Raw genomic sequence first — 20,249 nt, 5'->3', positions numbered from 1 at the left:
AGCCATGAAGGGCAGGCGACTGGAGCGTTGGTCAGAGACAACCGACAAGGTGAAAGGCTTAAGGAAATAATTCATGAAAAAAGCTCAAGAAAATAAGACCGCCATTCAAATTCCTCACCCGTGAGGCTGTTTTATTAGCCCCGGTGAGTCAGATCACGTAAACAACGGTCGATTGGCTTGTTTTAATCTGCACAGTTTCATTAACGCAATAAAATAAGTCATTGGATCCAACAGCAGTTCACGCAAACAAGACTGGGAATAGAGCATTGTTTTTCTGTGTTTGTGTGCTGGTGTCTCCCATCTGCCCGGAAAGCGAAGAAGGATTTGGGAGGGGTGGGTGTGGGGAAAGAGGAGGAGGAGGAGGAGGAGGAAGAACTGCGTGACGGCTGCACTCACTCTCCATCTCACATGCGAGCTCAGGTCTGCAGCAGCTTAGACGCCCGGGCTGGTTTATTGCTCCGATCAGTCAAGTCAGGTCAGTCCGCATGATGGCGGAGCCCAGCACACAGTCCCGTGTCTACTTTCAGTCCCCAAGCAAGGAAAACGAGGCTCAGTCACAGCGGAAACTGGGCAAGTTCACGGTCCGGTACGACAGGAAAGACCTGCAGAGGAGACTGGACATCGAGGAGTGGCTGGATTTTCAGCTTCATCAGTTGTATGGCTGTGAGGTGAGTGAGGAAGTAAAGCGACTATCCTTCACCTTGATCAGTGTTATCCTCCAGCATCTGCAGTTCTTACTATCCTTCACCTTGACTTGGGTCAGGCTGTGTACTCGGATACTAAAGAGCTCACGTTATGAACCCTTAATTGTAAAATGTTGCATACACTAAGACCGACCTTCTCCAGCAGCGACAGCTTGTTTGAGGTGAACTCCTTAGTGCAAAGGGTGCTGAACGCGAACCATTTGCAACGTGCCTTCATCACAATTGTGTCAATGCCTGGGAACTGTCAGCCGGATTGAGCAGCAAAACATCTGTAATACCAAACTGTGGTTTTTGGAATGCGTTCCGCTGAGTTTTCTCAATTACTGAATGTATCATTTAATTATGTGGTTAGTGCTGAAGGATGTGCTATTGAAAGCTCAGTGATTGTGTGGCACTGTGTGGGGTGGACACTCAGTGCCGTGTGGGGTCACAGTGCTACGTGTGTGAGTGTGTGGGTTGTGGGTATGGTGTGCTGTGATGATATGCCCATGGTGTGTGGGAGCACAGGCACAATGCTGTGTGAGGTTGCAGGTATGTTATGTGTTTGTTGTGTGGGTAGTATAAGTGTGTGTGTGTGTGTTCGGAGATGTGAGGAATGTGGATGTGCTTTTGTATATGTGTGTTGGGGTGTGGAGAATGTTGGGGGTGCCTGTTTTGCATGGATAGGTTTGTGTATGTGTATGTGGGAGAGTTGGGGTGAGGGCATCTGTGGGAATGGTGTGTCTTTGGGAATCAGAGGGTATATAGGAATTGCAGTATTTGATGGTTATGACAGACTCATTAATAGCCACAAACACTGGGAGAATAGAGAGATGAACAGGCCAATTCCAAGAAATATGTGAACTATCCCTGATTCTATTCAGTAGACCGCAACCCTTGTTCCTTGTGTTAAGTGGTATCTCCAATCTGTCACAATTTACCATTTTACCTTGCTAGGTTGCAGTTGGATGTTTAAAATTAACATTTAATGGTTTCTCCATGATTAAGACATGATATTATATGCAGTGAACATGTCATATATGTTTTAGATTTGGGGGTGGCAAGTAAAATATTGGAACAACAACCTGATAGTATTGAGATGATATTTTAAATTAATTAATTCAGACTTGCTATTTTCACAACTCTGGAGCAGTTGGGACCTGAACCTGGACCTCCTGGATAAAGGATAGAGATGATACCATTGCATCACAACAGCCCCTCTCTAAGAGTGTCATGAATGGTCAACCATTAATCAGCATTGTAGTGTGCATAGTTCACTACTGAATGTGAATGCAATTGGTAACATATTCACAATCGGGAATATTTTTGAATCCAGTTAGATACTGGACTGTAGTGGGGGTGGACCCGAGCAGACTGAAATCATTACCTGATTTCAATCAGCAGGTTTGGATCTGATTGGCCCATCTCTGATCATGGTATGGTGATTGGGAATGGATTCACTCATAGGACTCTAAGTAATAGGCGCAAGTGTTGATCAAATGGCTCTCAAAACCAGTTGTACAATGCAAAGGAATCATGACTGTGTTGTTCGACCTCAGCTTCACTTTTCTGCCCACTTCCTCGTTCCTTGATTTGCTCAAAGTTTAAAACTTTATTGATGTCAGCTTTGAAAATGTTCAGTTTCTGAACATCCACAATTCTCCAGGGTAGAGCATTTAAAAAAAATTACAACCCTCTGTGTGAAGAAATCTCACTTATCTCATTCTGAGATGATGAAACTGTGATCATGGGTAGATTTCCTACCGGAGAGATCATCTCAGCAACTACTCCACGTAAGGCCCTTAAGAATATTTTGATGTTTTAATATGATCATCTCAAACTAATCTAATCTGAAAAAAGGAATAAGAGGGCTAAGAGAGGACATGAGATATTTCTGGCAAACATGGTTAAGGAAAATCCCAAAGCCTTTTATTCATATATAAAGAGCAAGAGGGTAACTAGAGAAAGGATTGGCCCACTTAAGGACAAAGAAGGAAAGTTATGCGCTGAGTCAGAGAAAATGGGTGACATTCTTAACGAACACTTTGCATCGGTATTCACCAAGGAGAGGGACATGACAGATGTTGAGGTTAGGGATAGATGTTTGCTTAGTCTAGGTCAAGGTGACATAAGGAAGGAGGAAGTGTTAGGTATCCTAAAAGACATTAAGGTGGACAAGTCCCCAGGTCCGGATGGGATCTATCCCAGGTTACTGAGGGAAGCAAGAGAGGAAATAGCCGGGGTCCTAACAGATATCTTTGCAGTGTCCTTAGACACGGGTGAGGTCCCAGAGGACTGGAGACTTGCTAATGTTGTCCCCTTGTTTAAAAAGGTCAGCAAGGATAATCCAGGTAATTATCGACCGGTGAGCTTGTCGTCAGTGGTAGGGAAGCTACTGGAGAAGATACTGAGGGATAGGATCTATTCCCATTTGGAAGAAAATGGGCTTATCAGTGATAGGCAACATGGTTTTGCACAGGGAAGGTCATGTCTTACCAACTTAATAGAATTCTTTGAGGACGTGACAAAGTTGATTGAGGGAAAGGCTGTAGATGTCATATACATGGACTTCAGTAAGGCGTTTGATAAGGTTCCCCATGGCAGGCTGATGGAGAAAGTGAAGTCACATGGGGTCCAGGGTGTGCTAGCTAGATCGATAAAAAACTGGCTAGGCAACAGGAGACAGAGGGTAGTAGTAGAAGGGAGTTTCTCAAATTGGAGACCTGTAACCAGTGGTGTTCCACAGGGATCTGTGCTGGGACCACTGTTGTTTGTGATATATGTAAATGATCTGGAGGAAGGTGTTGGTGGTCTGATCAGCAAGTTTGCTGATGACACTAAGATTGGTGGAGTAGCTGATAGTGAAGGGGACTGTCAGAAATTACAGCAGAATATAGATAGACTGGAGAGTTGGGCAGATAAATGACAGATGGAGTTCAATCCGGGCAAATGGGAGGTGATGCATTTTGGAAGATCACATTCAAGGGCGAACTATACAGTAAATGGAAAAGTCCCAGGGAAAATTGATGAACAGAGAGATCTGGGTGTTCAGGTCCATTGTTCCCTGAAGGTGACAACGCAGGCCAAGAGGGTGGTCAAGAAGGCATATGGCATGCTTTCCTTCATTGGGCGGGATGTTGAGTACAAGAGTTGGCAGGTCATGTTGCAGTTGTATAGGAATTTGGTTCAGCCACATTTGGAGTACTGTGTACAGTTCTGGCCGCCACATTACCAAAAGGATGTGGATGCTTTGGAGAGGGTGCAGAGGAGGTTCACCAGGATGTTGCCTGGTATGGAGGGTGCTAGCTATGAAGAGAGGTTGAATAGATTAGGATTATTTTCATTAGAAAGACGAAGATTGAGGGGGGACCTGATTGAGGTCTACAGAATCATGAGGGGTATAGACAGGGTGGATAGCAAAAAGCTCTTTCCCAGAGTGGGGGACTCAATTACCAGGGGTCATGAGTTCAAAGTGAGAGGAGGAAAGTTTAAGGGAGATATGCGTGGCAAGTTCTTTACACAGAGGGTGGTGGGCGCCTGGAACGCATTGCCAGCGGAGGTGGTAGACGCAAACACGTTAGCGTCTTTTAAGATATATTTGGACAGGTACATTGTTGGGCAGGGAGCAAATGGACACAGACCGTTAGAAAATAGATGACAGGTTAGACAGAGGATCTTGATCGGCGCAGGCTTGGAGGGCCGAAGGGCCTGTTCCTGTGCTGTAGGTTTCTTTGTTTCTTTGTAAACTGTAGGATGTAAGAGGTAGTCCACATCATCTCTCTTTTTATAGGATAACCCTCTCATCCCAGGATTCAATCCAATGTGTGTTCACCGCTCCCTCTCTCAGCAGGTATGCTTCATTCAGTGCAAAGACAAACATTGTGCACGGTTCTATAGTTGTCAGCTCACAGAAGTCCCACACAATTGCAGCAAGACTTTCCTGCTCCTGTACTTAAATTCAACTATCGCCCCCCCCTCCCCCTCAACCAATCCCAAAGAACTACCAATACAAGTAAATCGGATTACCACCAGCATGTGGGACACAATACGGACCCAGGAGTGGATCCCCAATCCCAAAGACCATCCTACCACTTGGTGTCCCAAATCCCTTCAACCTCCCTCTGAACTTGCTCACATAATTACTGCAGGATATAATACACATTCACACTTGTCCCACCACTTGCCTTTCCCTGGTAGTGTGTATGGATAATGGAGGTTTGGGCACAGAAACTGATTCATATATCGGTTGAGGGCTTCCTCCTGGTTGTCATAGATGCCAATGCCTCTATCTTCTGCTACGGATGTCCACTCATTCTATCTGCCTTACGCGAGAAGAATAAAATGAACATCGAGCAGTTTTGAATGGGGCAGCAAGATATCTTTGTGGTTGTTAGAATAGAATATAGAATAGAATTTTTTTATTGTCACTCCATTGTAGGAGTACAGTGAAAAGGTTTTACAATGTCTGCCTTCTTATGGAAACTTCTAGGTACAATTCTTGGATACAGCAGTGGAATAAAAGTAATTGTATTTTATTGTGTTGAATAATAAGTTTAAAAATAGGACATCATTGAAGGGTTGACATTACAGTAAGGTAGACATTACAGTGCAGCAGCTCAGCGCATGGCCTCTGTACACGGTCTGACCGCTGGCACCAGACCCCAATCAACAGTCACCCTGCTCCACTCCAAGCCCCAATCCACTCCCACTCCAAGGTAAGTGCCAGGACTGCCTCCCCCCATGCCAGTCTCCGCCTGGGACTCGCAGCCCACGTGCTGTACCAGGGCTCGCTTGTTGTTGGTGTTCTGGGGCACATGGCCCACGTGTTTTCTGCCAGGGCTTTCGAGGACTTTCTGCCAGCACCTGCTGCTGCTCCAGGACTCGCCTCGAGTGCTAAGGGGAGAGAAGAAGAAAAAAGGAGAGGGAGAAAGAGGGAAAAGAAAGAAAAAGAACAGGTGGAGCTGAAAAGCTCCCATGCATGTCACTTGGGATACTCCCATATGTTGCTTGCATAGCACATATAACTAAGCATTAAAACCAGGAAAAGCTTGTAGATGGGGTGAGGATGGACAGTAGATATTTTCCCCATCCTACATCCCATCAGGATGGACCCTGAAATCATGCCCCCTGATGGTACAGCGTAGGTATGAATGTCATTGTTATACACCATGTGGTGTCCCTCTCATACGACTCCAATGTTCTGTACTTTATATTTATGTTTGGGTTTCTCCTTCCCTGTAATTTTGGAATGGATTACTGTGCTCCTATTAGCATTCCATGTTTAACTATATTATCAACCTTGGCTGAACATACATGCGCTAAACCCTGCATTGGCAACAGGTCAAATTTGTTGATCCAGATGTGAAGTAGTGGAGCTGGGTATTTGTGACCCAGGAGGGAATGCTGTCCTGATATATCCGTCTAAAATGTAGCTAGGCCTGCTCTGCTATCCATCCTCCACACGTGGAGCAGACATCATTTTGTGCTCCTCTGGTCCTTCAGCAATGCATTGATAGTTGTTGCAATGCTGTTCCAGGGTAGGGATCAACAGCTGGACCACTCTGTCCAGATCCTGGGAGTTTTACCATCCCTTAATTTGGATCCAATGGTCTAACTTTACCATCTCCTTTTAACTGGGCCATAAGAGTCCTGACCTTTTGGTCCAGTTATCCAAAGCTATGGAGTTAACTTCTCCTACTCCAAAATTAGACGCAGTCACCAGATCCTTAACCAATTCCCTTTCTCAACGTATTACTCACTCGCCTTGATTTGGCCTCAAAGTGGATGCCTATTCTCTAGGCCAGATCCCTTTCAGAGCCACGTTGCATGATCCCTGCACCTGAATCTCTTGCTCAATGGCTTGCTCCAGCAGTCCCGAAAAGAGCAATTTGGTCAATTTAGAAAACCAATTGGGTAACACCACTAACTCATGACATACACTGTCATTGTAAAACTCTGTATTTTCCTTGAACAACATACCAGGTATCGCTCAGGGTCATATCTCAGTTGGTGCTATGGAAGGCTATGGCAGATCTCAAAATACAAAGGCTATCTTAATTTTAGAACAAGCCACCTCTGCACATCATCCTCCGACACTTCCGCCATCTACAATCCGACCCCACCACCCAAGATATTTCTCCATCCCCTCCCCTGTCTGCTTTCCGGAGAGACCACTCTCTCCGTGACTCCCTTGTTCGCTCCACACTGCCCTCCAACCCCACCACACCCGGCACCTTCCCCTGCAACCGCAGGAAATGCTACACTTGCCCCCACACCTCCTCCCTCACCCCTATCCCAGGCCCCAAGATGACATTCCACATTAAGCAGAGGTTCACCTGCACATCTGCCAATGTGGTATACTGCATCCACTGTACCCGGTGCGGCTTCCTCTACATTGGGGAAACCAAGCGGAGGCTTGGGGACCGCTTTGCAGATCACCTCCGCTCGGTTCGCAATAAACAACTGCACCTCCCAGTCGCAAACCATTTCCACTCCCCCTCCCATTCTTTAGATGGCATGTCCATCATGGGCCTCCTGCAGTGCCACAATGATGCCACCCGAAGGTTGCAGGAACAGCAACTCATATTCCACTTGGGAACCCTGCAGCCCAATGGTATCAATGTGGACTTCACCAGCTTCAAAATCTCCCCTTCCCCCACCACATCCCAAAACCAGCCCAGTTCGTCCCCTCCCCCCACTGCACCGCAGAACCAGCCCAGCTCTTCCCCTCCACCCACTGCATCCCAAAACCAGTCCAACCTGTCTCTGCCTCCCTAACCTGTTCTTCCTCTCACCCATCCCTTCCTCCCACCCCAAGCCGCACCTCCATCTCCTACCTACTAACCTGATCCCACCTCCTTGACCTGTCCGTCTTCCCTGGACTGACCTATCCCCTCCCTACCTCCCCACCTATACTCTCCTCTCCACCTATCTTCTTTTCTCTCCATCTTCAGTCCGCCTCCCCCTCTCTCCCTATTTATTCCAGAACCCTCACCCCATCCCCCTCTCTGATGAAGGGTCTAGGCCCGAAACGTCAGCTTTTGTGCTCCTGAGATGCTGCTCGGCCTGCTGTGTTCATCCAGCCTCTCATTTCATTACTCTGCACAACATTCACTGTTTTTCCTTGGGTTTTGCCTTAGCACATCACACAATGGCAATTGACTCATGTTCTGCAGGGATTGAAGGATTGATCACACAATTCTGGGAACCATGAATACTGGGAGTCTGAGCTCAACTGTCCACTCCTCTCACAATGGGTACAAAATTCGCATGAATCTGATTATTCCAATACACTCTATTGGTCCCAGCTGAATGATCCTCTCCTATGTATAGAGTCCTCCCCACCACAATTGTGACCATGGTTACAACTATGATCCCACAATGCTTAAATTCTATATAAACAAACACTAGAAAATCTGGCCAACATCTTGCAGAATGATATTTGCCATTGCAGTTAAGTATAACTTTGAGACTAACAGGTCCCAGATATGCAGGACCACAGAGACAGTCTGGATACTCCTTCAGATCGGGGTATGTTCGGGGTTCCCTGGCCCCTCCAGGTTTGTAAAAGATTATCCTTCTCATCCAGGGAGTTGGCTTCCTTTCAGCATGTATAGTCCACCACCCTTCCTGTGTTTTCAAGTTCGGAACAGGCACCCTCTTCATTTGGTTGACCTGGAACCACTTCACACACTTGGGCAGTTGGACAGCATGGACCATGGGACTGGCCTTGACCACAATACCGTATGGGCTTCTCTCAAGGGCACAGTTCCGCACCATCACCTGATACCAAAGTCCCACCCCCTTTGTTTTATTCATCTTCATGAACAATTTATTATGTTGGCTTCTCTTCCTGACGTTACAGGCTGCTTATCTGTATAACTGCTGCAACCATTCCCACAAGTGATTTGATGTTTGTTCAGCTCTTGTATCTGCTGGCGTGGCACTGTCAGTACGAGGATATGTTGTGGGGATGGGGACATGGGGAGGGTTCATGTGAGCCCACCTGTTACTAATCTATGGAGAGCGTACCCCATCCCTTGTATTTTTGTGCCCGTATATTGATGTGGATCGGTGTGTAGGGAGTGCTGCCTGGTTTATTGTTCACCAGCCCCCTGGTTCTGAACTGGGCTTATCCAGCGGAATGTGGTGTGGTGGAAAACACAGGAGGCCGATGCTGGAGAGGCAAAGAAATCTCTGATTTTATTGAGAGACAAACAAGTTGCATATATTTACAGGAAAACAAGGAAGTGAGTATCAAACTTGACTACTAATATCTGAGATCTTTTTCACAGTTAACTTACAGCCAAGACTTGATACAGAGGGTAGCTATTACCTATGCTAACAGAGAGAGAGAGAGATATTACCCATTAACCTGAAGTCCTATCCTGCTTCCCTTACTTAGGGGTGCCCTACACCGTTAGTCCCTGAGCCCCACCTCCCACTATCTATAAGTAGCCAAGCTGGGTTAGAGGGCCTGGACGACCTTAAGCTCACTTCTGAAATGAAAACGTGGTATTGACTGGTACTTGTCCATAGTCTCTTGCTGTAGCTGGGATACGCCAAAGGGCCACAAGTACTGGCAACAGTCAGTCTTGTGGCATCCGCTGATGTGGTTAGGTATGTTGGACCTGACAGGTGAATACTTTGGGTTTCTTCTCCTTCTTAGTGGTCCTTGCAAGCAATTGTTGTCTCAGATGGTGGTGGATGTTGCTGGTGTTGCCTTGGTCAGTGCCTGGTGTCTCTGGATGCTTTCGGCCACCTCTAACCATCAAGTGGAGGTTCGTGGTTGGGTAATGGTGTTCAGTGGTGATGAGGGCTGCTCTCGGAGTGGCGTTGTTGACTTCTACAAGCTATTCTAGCCATCTGCTCTGGGCTTGTATCTTACCAAGTCTGTCCCAACCAGCCCTTCCTTTGTTCAGTTGAGGCCTGTGGTTTCTTGAGTCCAAATGTTCAGTGAATTTTAAACCAATGTAATTTCCACAAGCTTCTGTCTTCAGAGGGTTTTAGTCAAGGGTAAGTCCATAAACTGATGTGAGTTTTTTTCACCTTATATGTCGGGGGTTGGGGGGACAGCTCATCTCTTCTCTGAGGCTGACTTCAATCTGCAGGGCTGTTCTAATGGTCCTGTTCACATGCTTTGCCATTCCCTAGGTTTGAGGATTGTGGGGCACATGTCATTTCCCTTCTGACCTCAACAACCTTACACCACCAGTGTCTTAATGATCTGATTCCACCTTATCAGGCAAATCCCACCTCGCAAACACTTCCTTTAAGAGGGAGGTTTCTTGCAGTCTACACAGCTGTGACTAGCCACTTTTGTAAAATTAAACACCAGGATCAGGTTCTTCCTTTTGTTTTAAGTTGCTGGTAGAAGACCAATAAAGTGGATTTGTGTGGATCACTGCAGCCCATCTGCCCATTGGTTAACTCCAGATTTGACTTTCCCATTCTGGGCTATTCTGTGGTCTGATTCACATCCTTTCACCTGGGCTCCATACTTGCCCCCATTCTTGACCACCATCCCACCTCCCTAATACATTCCCTCACTCCCTGGGTATCCTGCACTGGGACTCCATGGGCCAATTCCATTAGCTCTTGTCAGTAAGCTTCAGGCACCAGCCTCGTGTCTTCTTTGAATAATGTGACTTCCTTCAGTACTAAGGCTGTAGACCACCAGGGTCCATCCAAATCTTTTCCTCCTGCTTTTGACTCCCTGGTATTCCTTTAAACTGGGTCTTTGAGCTGGACATCTGTCAGGTCTGAGTAAAGGGGCATGGACACTGCTCCATCCTTGTCCATTGAGGCTACTACGTCCCTGAATCCCATGGGTTATCCTTCTCCATTTCAAATGGGCTTTTACCTTGTGAGTGTTGTCCTGTTGCTCTGGGATTTTGATATTCATTTCCAAAATTGGTCAGAGCAGTGGCTGGTCACAAGTGGTAACCCCCTCCACTGGGGTGAACCCTCTCAGGGCCCATATAGCCAGATACTGCATACACAAGTTACATGTGAGCATAGATCTGGACCAGATAGGGGTAGGACTAATTAGAGATTATTTCACAGCCCACAGATACAGTGTGCCTTCTCCACATGCCACATGATTCAGGAGGCATATATTTTTGTAGGCTGATGTGATTGCTACTTCTGGGTTGAAGTCTCATTGGAATCTTTGACACCAAAGGCGACTGCAAACAGGACTTGAGTCAGACGAAGGCATCTTCACATGTCTCTGTCCGTTCCCATTCCACCCTTTACCAAGGCAACTCCAGCAGGAGTTTGTCTCTGATATATTCCCCAGAAGCAGGTCAATTCCAGGAATGATCAGACCTCAGACACATGAATGAGCCAATTTAATTCCTCTACAGCCTTCCATTTCTCTTCTTTGATGGCAGTCCCTGGGTCGAAAGGTCAACCCAAGAAACAAAACCTTTCTCTCTGCCCCAATCTGAGCTTTTCTGGGTTTGATGAGTGACCCCTCTCCTGTAACAGAGCAGGAATGGTCAAGTGCTGCTGTTCAGTTTCCCAGAAAAACACTGCACTAACTGTGGGGGGAGGTTATCTGAACTCTTCTGGCCCTTGTGCCATGCTCTAGTGGATGATGTAGGGACTATAGCATAACTCTTGGGGTAGGCATTTCCATGTATATTCAATCATAAAATCCCTACTGTGAGACAACAGGCCTTTTGGCCCGACAAGTGAACACTGACCCTAAGAGCATTCCACCCAGACCCATCCCCCTATAACCCACCTAATCTATGCATTCCTGAACACTTCAGGCAATTTAGCATGGTCAATCCACCTGGCCTGCACATCTTTGGACTGTGGGAGGAAACTGGAGCACCCAGAGGAAACTTATGCAGATGCTGGGAGAATGTGCAAACCACCAGACTGTCGCCCAAGGGTCGAATTGAACCCGGGCTCCTGGCACTGTGAGGCAGCAGTGCTAACCACTGAGCCACCGTGCACCCTATAATTGTTGGCCTTTAAATAATAATCTGAATATGTGCAGGTCCTCGGCCTTCCCCTGTATGGACCAGAACTTGTTTGAAAGGTCCAGCACTGAATACTTTAGCCTTCTAGGGTACAGTTGCTATCAAATGCATCACCAGAGTTACTGTAGGTGTGCACTTTGGGATATTCTTCAACATAGGTAATCCACTGTTATACTACAGGATCCTTCAGGCTTTTGGACTGGGCAAATCGGTGAGTTCACACTATTGCCTGGGAGGTGCAATATATCCGGCTCCATCAGTGAAACTATTGCAGTCTCCTGATTGCTCTTAACTCCCTTCGAGAAGAGATACTGTTTCCAGGCTTGGCTCACAGGGTCCCCTCACCCCAGTCTTCTCCCAGTCAGGCCTGTGCTTTGCAAAAGCCTCTTCATTTTCCCAAACGTGTTTCCGGGACTGCATCAGTATCTTCACTGAGAGTTTATGCTGGTTTCATTTGCCCTTATTATGTGTAATTTGAGAAGTTTTTCAGCCAAGGGGTAGATGGTGCCATGCACTTGTGTTCTATCTCCACATCCTGCCCACTTGCACCCAGCTTATTTGGCTCTGCGTCATAGCAGATATCAATGGATATTTGCACTGAGGTTGTGGAGGGCAGTGTCCGCTCGATACTCCCATTTCCTGAACATTCCCTTCCTCATCCTTTGACATGAGTTCACTAACCACTAGGTCCCCCCCACCCCAACCTCCCCAGCTCCCCAACACTACCTGTCTTGTTTGCTTCTGAGCCTCCTGTGGCTTGTCCACCTTTGTCGTGACATTGGCCACGATTCCACTCCTGGTACTACCTTCAGAACTTTTTTTAACCACACATTGACAAGCTGTTCTCTCAGTTCCCCAGATTTAAAATGCTGCCTAAATTCCTTTTCTAACAGACTGTCATGCTGCTGGTGATTATTAACACACTGACTTTCAATAAATTGCAATCAGCTACCCTATTTTTCCCTTTCTAGCCCAAGTTTCTAGCCAATAAAGGATATTCTGATTTTCTGATCCTGATGTTTTTCAAATTCTTCTGTTCATCCCGCCTCTATGCTGCTGCTAATGTGACACCCCTATTCATAAAGGGAAGGAAGTGGGCATCTCTTTTAACCTAATAGCTATTATTGGAGAAGCATTGGAATCAATTATTAAGCAGGTAATAACAGCTCATTTGGAAAATTATTATCTAATTGAGCAAAGTAGGCATGGCTTCTTGTAAGGAAAATCGTGCCTATTTAGAGTTTCGTGAGGAAGTCTGAACCAGAGTGGATAGAGGGAGCCAGTAAATGTGCTGTCTTAGACTTTCAGATGTGTTTGACTGAATACATCATAAAAGGTTAAGTCATAAGATAGGAGGCCACAGTGATGGAGGGTAGTATATTGGCATGGATACAGAATGGACTGGCAACAGGGGTAGGGATTAGGTGCTCTTTTTCAGATTGACAACCCATTATAAGTGAGCTTCCACAGGGATCGGGCTGGTACCACAACTGTTTGCAATGCATATTAATGATTTAGAGGAAGGAAGCAAATGTACCATAGCCAGACTTGCAGATGACACAAAAATAGCTGGAACGGATATAAATAGGTTGAGTAAGTGAGCAAACATTTAGCAAATGGACTATAATGTAGATAAGTGCAAAGCTGTTCATTTTGGAAGGGAGAACGAAAGAACAGTATTATTTAAATGACAAAAAACTTCAGAAAGCTGCAAGATAAAGGGACTTGCAGGTACTTCTATGTGAAGCATAGAAAGTTAGCACACAGGTGCAGTAGGGAATCAGGAAGGCAAATGGAATGTTTCTGTCTGCTCCAGCCCCATGGATCTCATATCTTTCTACCTCAACTAGATTTTTTAATTTACTCCTTTTGTCTAGACCCTTCTCAGTTTCATCCATGAATCTTCACTATGGAAGTGCAATCCTTTACACATCCCTTCCCCATCAGGATGGTCTCAGAGCTCTATGCTTTTTCTTGGAACAAAGGTCAGAACCATCCCCATCTGCCACTTCCTGGCCGAGCTCGTCCTCACTCTCTCAATCTCTCCTCTTAACTTCTCTCTCTTTCTTTCGATCAAAAGTATGGTCATGAGTATCTGCATGGACCCAAGCCATGCCTGTCTCCTTATGGGGTAGGTGGAACTTGTTTCTGTCCTATTCCAGCACCCACTCTCAACTCTTTCTCTGGTATGACATCATTGGTGCTGCTTCACTCTCTTTTTGTAAACTGGAAATACTTAATGATTTTGCTTCCAATTTCTACCCTTACCTCACCTTCACCTGGTGCAACACTGACTCTTCCGTTCCCTTCCTCGACATCTCTGGGGATAGGCTGGCCATCAATATCCATTACAAACCCACCGACTCCCACAGTTACCTTGACCATACAACCTCACACTCTGCTTCCTGTAAAGACTCCATCCCATTCTCCCAGTTTCTCCATCTCTGTTGCATCAGTTCTGATGATTCTACCTTCTGTAGAGGGGCCTCAGAAATGTCCATTTTTTTTCTGAACTGAGGATTTCTTACCACTTTAACTGATAGGGCCCTCAGCCATGTTCAACCCGTCTCCTGCACTTCTGCCTTCTCCCCTGTCTTTCCTCCAACAACAGTGATAGGGTCCTCCTGGTCCTTACCAGCCTCCATATCCAAAGGATTATTAGTTGCTATTTCTGCCTCCTCCAGTGGATGCCACCACCAGAAGCATTCCCCTTCCCTCAATTCTCAGCCTTTTGCATTCCCTCCAGCCCTGGACCATTACTTCTCCATTCCTAACACTCTGCAGGTGTTGGGAGTGGAGGAGTAATGCCTACCTGTTTACCTCCTCTCCTCACTATCCAAGGCTCCAGACACACATTCCAGGTGATGCAGTGATATTCTCTTCATTAGAATTTAGAATGTGAAGCCATCTCAGTAAAACATCTCAGATTCTTAAGGGACTTGAACAGCTAACTGCTGAGAGGATGTTTCCCCTCATGGGAGAGTCTAGGACCAAAGGGCATAGTCTCAGAATAAAGTGGCACCAGTTTAAGGTTGAGATGAGGAGGAATTTCTTCCCTTAGAGGGTTGAGAGTTTTTGGAACTCCTTGCCACAAAGAGTTGTGGGAGCAGTGTCCTTGTGCATGTTTAAGGCTGAGAAATGATCACTGAAAGAATCAAAGGGCAGGAAAATGGATGTGAGCAGTGTTGAGTCCACCATGGTGCTATTGAATGGTGGAGTTGGCTTGAGAGTTCAAATTGTTTTCCTTTTACTTATGTTCCTATTACTTATGGTGTGATACTTTCCTCTGTACGGAGAGGCTGTGTGTTCAAACTTTGATACTGTCCAGTCTCCAGCAATATGATTGGTTTGGCCACTGGCAATACACTCAAATGTGCCAATTGATCAATTGCTCATTAAGAATTGCTACATTCTCCTTGCAAAGTGGCTATCTTTTGCTTTTAACAACTGTTTTAACAACCTCTGACTTAACCATGCTCAGCCTGTTACAACTAAATGCCATCCAATCACCCTTATGATATTTACATGGTATAGTTTGTGACATCTGTTTAGCTGGTATATTATATGTAATATTCTGTTTTAAACCAAGACACCATCCTTTCAGAAATACTGTGGCCCTTTAGTCCATTACTGTGGAGTTAAAGCACTTCATCCTACCACACATTCTTTCAGATGCAAAACATATTAAGACCAATGACCTTTCTAATCATTAGTTTATCATCTAACTAACTTCATGGGCATTTTTTCTTCTCATTGCGTTTTATTTCATTTTGGCTTTCCCATTAATTTTAGGTCAATGTCTACAGTAGCTCCAAAGTTTCCAGAGTCATCACAAAAGTGAAATTTTGATTAAACTTCCAAATTGCCCCATTTTCACAGCTCTAATTCAGATTAAAACAAGACATGCACTGTGGTTTTTCCATAGAAAAAAACTATTACTTGTAATCAAACTGTTTTTAAGTAATGACGAAAAGTAATCCAGTAGAATTGCTCAACAAAACTGCAGGATGTAAACTTTTCAGCATTTTATAATATTCCATTCTGAGACAGGCAGGAACACAAAGACAGATAAGACATAAATATAATAAGTGAACCAAAAAAATTCAAGGAAGCACAATTTGATAACACCAGTTGGAGTAAAGGCAGCAATGAGTTGTTTTCTTTTGGTTCTTTTCAATTCCTTTTAATTTTCTTTTACCAACTCCTTGTTGGTGATATGAGGTTGTGGATACCTTGATTCTCAGCCTTTCATTAGTTAGCTGAGAGCTTGCACTTTCATCGTCTCTGAAATTGGTTTCCACTTTCCCTTTTCAACAGGCATTTTGAAGAAAGAGCAGCTTGCAGAGCAGAGGTGAGGAAGAATAGTCAGCTGCTAGGGATTTCCTTTACCTCTCCATACAGGCAGAGAAAGATGAACGGATGTGCAGTCTTTTGCATGCTAGATGTCTCCTTTGCATTGTTTATGGAAATACTGTAGCCATCTTCCAAGGAACCAATCAAGAGTTTGTTGCTATGCTGACACCACAATAACTGAAACGCCCACCAAAGGACTGTCTCTAGGCAGAGTTGCCTTGAATACATATAGCCAGTGCTGCTTTGGCTGGACCTCTCTCTCACTGCTCTAGTAAGGCAACATTGTATTTACAACTCAATATTGTGTCCCTGTAACTTGTTCGTAAAACTGCAACGTTTGTTGTAACCAGTTTCATTAGTTTAAAGCAATAGGTTTTTCCTCTTTTAGTCCACAGTCTAAAAAAAATCTAGTGAACATTTCAACACCAGCATTCAATAGATTTCTACCTTTCAGAAAATATTGAGTTTTTCTACTACCAGAGTGAGTACCCTCAAAATTTCCCATATTGTACTTCATACTTATTTGACCACTCACTGCTGTCAACTTGAAGCTGCCCCATTTATTACTATTCAATTTTCTGCCTTCTTTAATTCTGTACCCAGGCTAATACAACACTCACATGGCAGATTGTTGAAAGTATTTTGAAAACCTAAATATGCTATATCCATGTTATACACTTTATCCACCCTTCTAGTTACATTCGCCAAAGTATCTCAAAATTTGCTCATCACAGTTTTTAATTCATGAAGCCATGTTGACTCTGCCTAAACATATATTATGACTTTTTAAGTGCCCCTATACCTTATCGTTAATAATGGATTGCAGCACTTTCCCAATGATTGTCAGGTCAACTGGCCTGAAGGTCTCTTTTTACTCTCTACCTTTTATAAATAGCAATTTAATATCTGCTAGCTTCCGATTCTGTGGTATGACTCCAGAATCTAGGGAATTTTCGAAAATATAATCGGTCGATCCATCAGCTCTCCAAATACCTCATTTAGAACCTTAGCATGTAAGCGATCTGATTCAGGAAATTTTTGTTGACTTTCAGCCTCATTTACTTTAAGTTCAACTTTAATTTTAAGTTCGAAACAGTCATTACACTCTTGCTTCATCACTGGTTGTGGTATTTTTGTTCACTCCTATGTAATCTCTCTCAAAATATATGCCCAATGTCTGCATAATTTCTCTAATCGCCCCATTATAACTTTCCTGTACCAGCCTCTATCTACATTTACATTCACCACTCCTATCTTTTTTTTCATAAAGTTATGGAAGCTCTTACAACTTTCTTAAAACAAAAGTATTTTTGGCACATTTACTTTCATATTTTACTTTTTCTCTTTGTGTGTGTATGTATATATAATTGGTTTTATTTAAGTTCAGAGTTCGAACTTACTTGCTTCACTTTCAATCTCAATCTAAGATTCTGACCCATTATGATTAGCAATCTTGTATTAAGAGATCCTGTGACAAATGGATAACTAACCCATCTCATTTTCCAAGACAGGGTAGGCCCGAAACGTCAGCTTTTGTGCTCCTGAGATGCTGCTTGGCCTGCTATGTTCATCCAGCTCCACACTTTGTTATCTAAAGTTGCTTGTTCGATGACTTATTGTTTTCAGGAGCTGTCTTGAATGCATTCTAGAATTTGTTCTCCAAACTATTTTTGCCTATTTCATTTATCCAGTCTATAAGAAGACTGATATCCCCTGGTGCATTGTCTCATTACAAATACCACTTATTTCTTTATGAATGTGATCACTGTAAAAACAGAAGTGAGCTACTCAGTTCACTGAGCCTGCTCTGCTATTTATTTATATCATGCTGATTTCTAACTCAACACTACTTGCCTTATCTCTATCAGCTCAAGAAGGCAATGGCCTAGTGGCATTGTCGCTAGACTATTAATCCAGAAACTCAGCTAATGTCTTGGGACTCATATTCATAGGAATGTCTGGATTTAAGAATGTATCGATGACCAAACTACAATTGTTGAAAAACCCACCTGGTTCACTAATAATAAGGAAGAGGGGTGAGTTTGAGTGGATGCTCCTCAAAGGGTGGGGGTGGACTTGATGGGCCAAATGGCCTTTTCCACGCTGTAGAAATTCTATAATTCTATGAATATAGTGAACCTCCTCCATTCATGGAAAGCAAATGTCTTCGATAAGGGGACTGGTACAAAGTGCATAATAGTCCAGGTCAGGGTTCACCGTGGATCTGTACAACTGCAGCATGCCATCTTTACTTCTGTACTTGAATCTCCTTGCTATGAAGACAACACAGCATTAACCAGCTAGCTTTTATAACAACTCATGGACCAGGATACCCATATTCCTGTGGACTCCTGCATTTCCCAATCTCTTTCCATTTTAAAAAGTAGTCTTCCATTCTGTCCATTTTTTTGCTACCAAAATGAATAAGTTCACAATGTTTCATGTTATATTCCGTCTTCTGTATTCTAGTCTATCATTTAGTGTGCTCTGATCCTCATCACTACTTACATTCTCGCCCATTTTAATCTCATCAAAGACTACAATTGGTTGCCACATCCCAATCATTTATGTAGCTTATGATCAGCTTAACTCTAGTAACAAGCTGCCAACCCTGAGACCAAACTATCCAGCTCTCTGCTTTTCTGTCTGTTAACCAATGCTCAATCTGTGCTAGTATATTACCTCCATTCCCATCTAAACTCATTTACTAACCTCTGTGAGACCTTATCAAAAGGCTGCTGAAAATCAAAATACAGCATATTCACTGGTTCTCTCCTCTCAATGCTAGAAGTAACATCCTGCCCAAACTCCAAGTTTGTCAAACATGATTTCATTTGTATAAATTGTTGTTGGATTTGCCCACTTTTCTAAATGTTCAGTTATCACATCTTTTATAACAGTTTCTAAAATTTTCCCTTCTACAAATGACAAAGTGACAGATCTACTGTTCTCCTATTTCTACACTCACTAACATGTGGGACTGGATATAATCCTGAAATTATAACTTTGAGTTGTTCCACTTTCTAATCTCCTTGCTAGCTCCCTGAAATCGGATTTCAGGCTCTAATTTGTCCCTCGCTCCTTAAGAAATTGTTACTGAAGTGGACCCTCTGACTGTTCACCCTTCTGCAGAATGATGCCTTGCAGCCATCCAGTCAACATCCATGAACTTAGACATAGATGGTATGTTGCCTCCCTATGTGTATAGCTGCTGAAACGTCTGTCCATTTCTGTAACTATCAAATGCTTTGTTATTGCTACTGTTTCCCCACAACTCCCTCCCACGTGCAGCTGACTGTGGTGTAGTTAAAATGAACAAATCTTCTTACTTACTATAATACAATCAGACCTACCGTAGGTAGTGATAATGGGAACTGCAGATGCTGTAGAATCCAAGATAACAAAATGTGGAGCTGGATGGACACAGCAGGCCCAGCAGCATCTCAGGAGCATAAAAGCTGACATTTCGGGCCTAGACCCTTCATCAGAGAGCAAGGGTCTAGGCCCGAAACGTCAACTTTTGTGGTCCTGAGATGCTGCTTGGCGTGCTGTGTTCATCCAGCTCTACACTTTGTTATCTACCCTAGATAGTGATCTTTTGCAACTGTTATAGTTGGTCCTCTCCTACATGCCAACTGTCAGTGTGTGCACTGGGTATGAACAAAGTACAACATATCAACCCTGAAAAAGTCTTCACCTTCATAATCTAAAGGACCAACGGGGATATCTCGGTGTCTGGGTGGATTGGGTAATCTGCTGAGTGTCAGATGTAATCACCCTATGAAGTTCTATCTTTATAGACTGGTGACTGATTCAATTGTTTTGAATGTGGTTGTTCCATCAGTGGGTATGGTTTGAATTCCATGAGTTATGTTTGTACAGAGATCTGTGCATGTGTATTGGACTGCCACTGCTTGATGGTTGCTATCTAACAATTAGAAAATCTTAGGAAGCTGAGGGAGCTTGTGGATTGTTACAACAGTGTGATTCTGCCAGTGCACGAAGTTGGTGATCCATTATACTCCGTGAGACGCTATTTCATTGGAAGTATCAGAGTGCCACTTGCTGAAGGACATGTCTATCAGAATGCATAAGTATAACATGTTGGCACGATCTCCCATTGTTGATTTTAGCTTGTTGTCCTGCCTTTTCAGGACATACATTAGTCATGATTGCAAAGAATTATGATTACCTTGCAGTGTCAACATGGCGTATATGA

General features: G+C 44.1%; 1 protein-coding gene across 1 annotated transcript in view; it reads left to right on the top strand.

Moving 5' to 3' along the window:
- Positions 1–353: 353 nt before the first annotated feature.
- ppp1r14d (protein phosphatase 1 regulatory inhibitor subunit 14D) overlaps positions 354–20,249 on the top strand; it is a 44,858-nt gene continuing 24,962 nt past the window's right edge. Inside the window, exon 1 of the mRNA XM_048536997.1 lies at positions 354–668. Coding sequence (XP_048392954.1) covers positions 486–668 — 183 coding nt within the window. The 5' untranslated portion in view covers positions 354–485. The remainder of the gene's footprint in view (positions 669–20,249) is intronic.

This window comes from Stegostoma tigrinum, chromosome 10, assembly GCF_030684315.1.
Source record: "Stegostoma tigrinum isolate sSteTig4 chromosome 10, sSteTig4.hap1, whole genome shotgun sequence".
Taxonomy (NCBI): Eukaryota; Metazoa; Chordata; class Chondrichthyes; order Orectolobiformes; family Stegostomatidae; genus Stegostoma; species Stegostoma tigrinum.
The sequence above is the reverse complement of the archived record's forward strand: the minus strand, read 5'-3'. Positions and strand labels throughout refer to the sequence as shown.